Source organism: Poecilia latipinna, unplaced genomic scaffold (assembly GCF_001443285.1).
Source record: "Poecilia latipinna isolate Pla-1442-1.1 unplaced genomic scaffold, P_latipinna-1.0 Scaffold997, whole genome shotgun sequence".
In the NCBI taxonomy this organism is placed as follows: domain Eukaryota; kingdom Metazoa; phylum Chordata; class Actinopteri; order Cyprinodontiformes; family Poeciliidae; genus Poecilia; species Poecilia latipinna.
The window spans coordinates 174,722-179,419 of NW_015113613.1; the positions used below are offsets into that span (position 1 = coordinate 174,722).

A 4,698-nucleotide genomic window follows, 5' to 3' on the forward strand; every position below is an offset into this window, starting at 1 on the left:
CCTAGCCTAACCTAGCCTAGCCTAATCTAGCCTAGCTCAGCCTTGCTACCGCCTCAGCCGTCGCACCTGGCTGCGGTGGCGGCCGGCGCCGTAGCGGATCTTCTGGATGAAGTAGAAGACGAGCCAGGCGGAGGAGATGATCATGAGGACGATGAAGGAGACGGAGACGAAGACGAGCGATCCGCGGTTCAGGTTCCTGCTGGGACTACGGAAGCCCAGAGAGGCCAGAACTGTCAGGTTCCGGTCCAGGTGGGCCAGGATCTCCTTCCCGTACGTCTCTGTGATCATCACTGCCACGATGTCACCCGTACCTGCACACAAATCCGAACAAAACCCAACCCAGTTCTACTGATCGGAACCAGCCTACTGCACCAGCCTCTCCTTCTAAATCCCCCAGAACCAGGCAGGCGGTTCTGTGTGATCCGGTTTATTTTTGGTTCTGGACGCTGTGACCTTCCGGTCAGAAACGCCTCAGAGGTCAGAGAGAAATTCAACCGGGCCAGCGGCTAAATTTATTCTGATCAATCGCCAGGAAGGACACTCTGTAGGTTTCTGACCCGGTTCAGAAAAGGTTCTGATCCAGTCCAGATCTGGGCGGTCAGTGTTTTCGGCCCGGTTCTGACCTTCGTGGCCCATCTTGACGGTCTTGTCGGTGGAGTTGTTGTAGACCAGAACCGCCGTGGCGTTGTAGGCAGCTGCCTTCAGGATCTTCTCCCTGAAGGTGCAGTTCCCTCGCTGCAGCAGCGCCACCCAGTGGACGCTGCGGGGCGGAACCAGGAAACGGGTGTTCGGGTCGCAGCCCTGCCGGTCCACCACTGAGGAGACACCGTTACCATGGTTACTGCCTCCAAGATGGAGGTCCAGAGGTTTTTATTTATCAGGTAGACACATTTAAATGGCCAAACAGCTTGCCATACAGCAGGCAGAGGTAGAGGTGGTATCATGATCTGGGACACTTTAAGAACATAGCAGCAGTCAGACGTCAGAACAAATCAACTCAGAGGAGCCCAGAACACGTCCGGACCGGTTTTGGTGCTGAACTGACGGAATAAAAACATTCCCAGTTTAAACTGCACTGGCTCTGACATCACTTCCTGTCTGTAACAACAACCTGTGTAAAGGAGGAAAATTTCAGCTCCTGACTTAGTTTGCGCGATCAAGCGACCGGCAGGAGGAGCAGGAGGAAGAGGAGGAGCAGGAGGATGAAGAGGAGGAGCAGGAGGATGAAAAGGAGGAGCAGGAGGAGCAGCTCCTTCAGCTCATCTCTGCAGTGTCCTTGGAGCGCCTGACTGTAATCTGACTCCAGAGTAGAGAGACGCTCCGTCCTTCAGCAGCCAGGAAACCTCTGCAGTGTCTCAGCCGGACTCAGAGCCGCTGCATCCTCCGCCTCCCCGATTAAACTCGGCTGCAGCAGCGACTGCGAGAAAAACTCACAGCTGCAGCAGCAGACTACAAGACAGTTGCCATGACAACAGTCAGGTCCAGAGTTTAGTAGAGATTTTCTTCCCGAACGATTCAGATGTCAACGAGGTTAACGAGGTGAAACCAGCTTCCAGTTATTACTCCCTACCTTGAGGACCAGACTAACACCTGGAACTCTGAGGCAGTGTCAGGTAGGCCATGTGACCTGTGACGCGAGTACCTCCATGATGCGGCGCCGGCGTGAGGACGATGCCCCGGGCGTCCATCTTGGGAGAGTCCTGCCCGTACGTCCCGTCCTCGCTGCTCATCATGTGGACGGAGGACCCTCGGTCCATGACGGTGGCGTTCACCGTGGCGTCCTCGATGGAGTTCCTGTCAGCGCGTCCTGCTGCCGCGGAGCGGGCCTGGACCTCGACCTGGACCAGAACCAGCATGAAGACGGCGACGATTGGGAAGCAGGTCCAACGGTGCAGGTCCATGTCTGCCGGTCCGGTTACATGGAACCTGCCAGGAAGGAAAAACCCAAACGTCAGTGGGGCCAGACTAACACCTGGACCGAAAGTTTTATTACGATATTTAATAGTACTGTGATAACGGCTAAAGTCGCGATAAGAACTATTTATTACTTCTTTTTTAGGCAACTGTGTGTCACATAAACACAAATAATGGTTTTGAAAAGATTCCCATTTGTCTCCTTAGGAGGCCAGTCACATGAAGAAGTCGATAACTTTGTTTCCAAACTTATTTATTGATGCTCTTATTGAACAAACAGTGGGAAAAAAAACCAGTAAAACTATTAATCCTGACAGTATATCACAATTCTTATGAAAAGAAATTTATCACAATATATGATAAACGATACAATAAATGTCCAGCCCTGTCAGAGCATGTCCCACTGTGTCCAACTCCGTCTCTGTCCCTGAACACCAAATATTTCAACTTCTCATTTTTAAACATTTTCAGGTCACTGTCCACGTCCAGCTGTCCCTCTTTTTCCTGTCTGTCCACCAACATCTGTCAGGTTGGTCTGATTGGACTCTCTTTAAATCCATCTTACCTTAAAATGTCCCGCCAGATGTTTCCGTCTGTAGGTCTCCTCCTGATGTTCTGTCCTTCTCCCTGGACGTCTTCTAGGTGTTCTCCGTGTCTCTGGTCTCTCCAGGCGTCGCACGGATATTTTTTTGTCTCCTGTCTCCTCCAGATGTTATTTTTTATATCCTCAGCGTCTCCTATTTGTTGGTTTCTGTCCCAGTTTGTCCTCCAGATGCCGCCTGTGGAAGGGCGCAGTAAACCCTGGGTTCAGACTGCGAGGTGAGGCAGCTGTGAGGACATCAGGATCGGTCAGCCTGCGGAACCGAACCGGAACCTAATCTGGACCCTGGTTCCGGAAACTCCTGCACTGACAGCGCCTGGCTGTGTTCCGGACTCCGTCTGGACCCGGTTCTGGTTCTGCAGTGAGCCCACCTCCGTGTCTACGGTGGCTGCTTCGGCCCGGTTCGTCTCTCTCCACTGGACTCCCGGTGCTCCGGGCCGGGCCGGCTTTGCTCCGTCGATGGGGAACCTCTGCTGGATCTGGTGGGTCGGATCGGACTGGCTGTGGGGGTTCTGTTCGGCTCGGCTCCACTAACAGCAGGTCGGTACTTCAGTTCTGACAGCGGCGCACCGCGCAAGCGCAGAACATCAACAGGGGAGCGACAGAGCGCGTGTGTGATTGTGTGATTCACCTTCTCTTGGAGATTTGGAGGAGATGTCGCGATAAAGGGCGCGATGTCAGCCAGCTGTTTGCGTCCTAATCAGATTTCTCATCGATTAGTGATCAGCGATCAGAAAGGGAAGGAGGACACCTGCTGGACACCGACAGGAAGTGCAGCTTAAATTTTATTCAGTTTGTTTATAAAGTTAGAATTAACAACACGTCATTGCACAAAAAGCTTTAATTAATAATCCATTCCAGTCAATAATATTTTATCAATCAGTTCATCATGAATCTGCCACGACCGTCTGGAGGTTCGGCAGAACTGAACCAGGAGAACTTTCTGCGTTAAAGTAAAACAGGTGATGGCAGCGTCATGCCAGCCTCCAGGAAGGAACCACAGCCAATCAGAACGCCAGAGCAGGTGGAGCTTCAATGGAGAACAGAAAACCGCTGCAATCAGAGCAACGGGATCCACAGCTCTTCTGCCTTCCAGCCTCTTTTCAGATTGAACTAAATCTTTACTAATTTTGACAACGCAGAAAATGTTTCTGATGAAGAGTTTGATGCTGATGTAACATAGTTAAATGGTTCAGGTTAAATCCTGCTAAAATACACCATCTGCTGGTAAAAAGTTGTATTTCATTCACCTAGAACGAGCGGGGTATTATGGGTAATCCTCAGAGCCGTGAGGATAACGTGTCTCTGCTATGTGATAAAGAAATATTATTTATGCATTATGTGAAGGGTGTTTGTGGTTTTCGATTTTGCATATTGTTGGGGTGTGTTCGGTCTGGGTCACGCTAGTTCTGTTATTATGTCGTTTTTGTCATGTTTGAGAATGTTTAGTTCGTGGGAAAGTGCAGTGGGAATTTCCTGGTTTCCAGCTGGAACAACTGGAGCTGTTCTGACTCTGGATTGTTCCTCTTTAGGGCCAAAGGTAACGTCAGCTTTCTGGGTCAGGGTTCTGGTTCTGACCCGTCGCTTCAGCATCTCTCTGTTCGTTTCCCTCCATCCTGACTCATCTCCCACTTCCTGGTTCATTAACTGGATCAGAACCGAACCAGTTGGGATTTTCATGTAACCCAAAGAAACATCAGAGCAAAGGAAGCAGAACTGGAACTACCCGGTCCAAGATCTAGGAAGAGACCCGAAGTTCAGACCTCCAGAACCGTCAAGGCAGACAGTTTGCGTGGATGAAAGGGTCAGAACAAAGAATGAGTCAGAATCCCACCTGAGCGACGGACTGGTCCAGATCCTCCACATGGCAGATATCTTGAAGGTTTCATGATGTTCTTCTTGTGGAAGTGCATCCCTGGTTGGTACCGGGTCAGTGTCAACCGAGGAAGGACCGCGTGAGTCTAACTCTGGTTCTGGCTGAGGGCCAGTTCTGAGTCAGGGAGTCCAGCAGAGGTCAGAGGTCAGGGTTAGGGTCAGGTTGGGGCTGTTTGGCTGGTTAAGGTGTAACAGATTAGGGTGGTTAATTTGGTTTAAGGTTAGCTAGGATCAAATGTAGTTATGGTTAAAGTTAGTTAGTGAGGGTGAAGGTTACCCAGTGTTAGTTAATTTGGTTTAGTTAAGAT

General features: G+C 50.7%; 1 protein-coding gene across 2 annotated transcripts in view; it reads right to left on the reverse strand.

The window, feature by feature from the left end:
• The window catches only part of rnf130 (ring finger protein 130), a 13,880-nt gene extending 10,636 nt beyond the window's left edge, over window positions 1-3,244 (reverse strand). The window contains exons 1-4 of one of the 2 annotated variants that reach the window (XM_015050522.1): window positions 2,478-3,242; window positions 1,643-1,924; window positions 624-815; window positions 67-311 (exon numbers count right to left, since the gene is read on the reverse strand). In XM_015050522.1, the coding sequence (XP_014906008.1) occupies window positions 67-311; window positions 624-815; window positions 1,643-1,901 (696 nt within the window). In that variant the 5' untranslated portion in view covers window positions 1,902-1,924; window positions 2,478-3,242. Of the gene's footprint in view, window positions 1-66; window positions 312-623; window positions 816-1,642; window positions 1,927-2,477 lie in introns of both variants that reach the window. The other variant, XM_015050523.1, reaches the window with a different exon arrangement.
• Window positions 3,245-4,698: the final 1,454 nt, after the last annotated feature.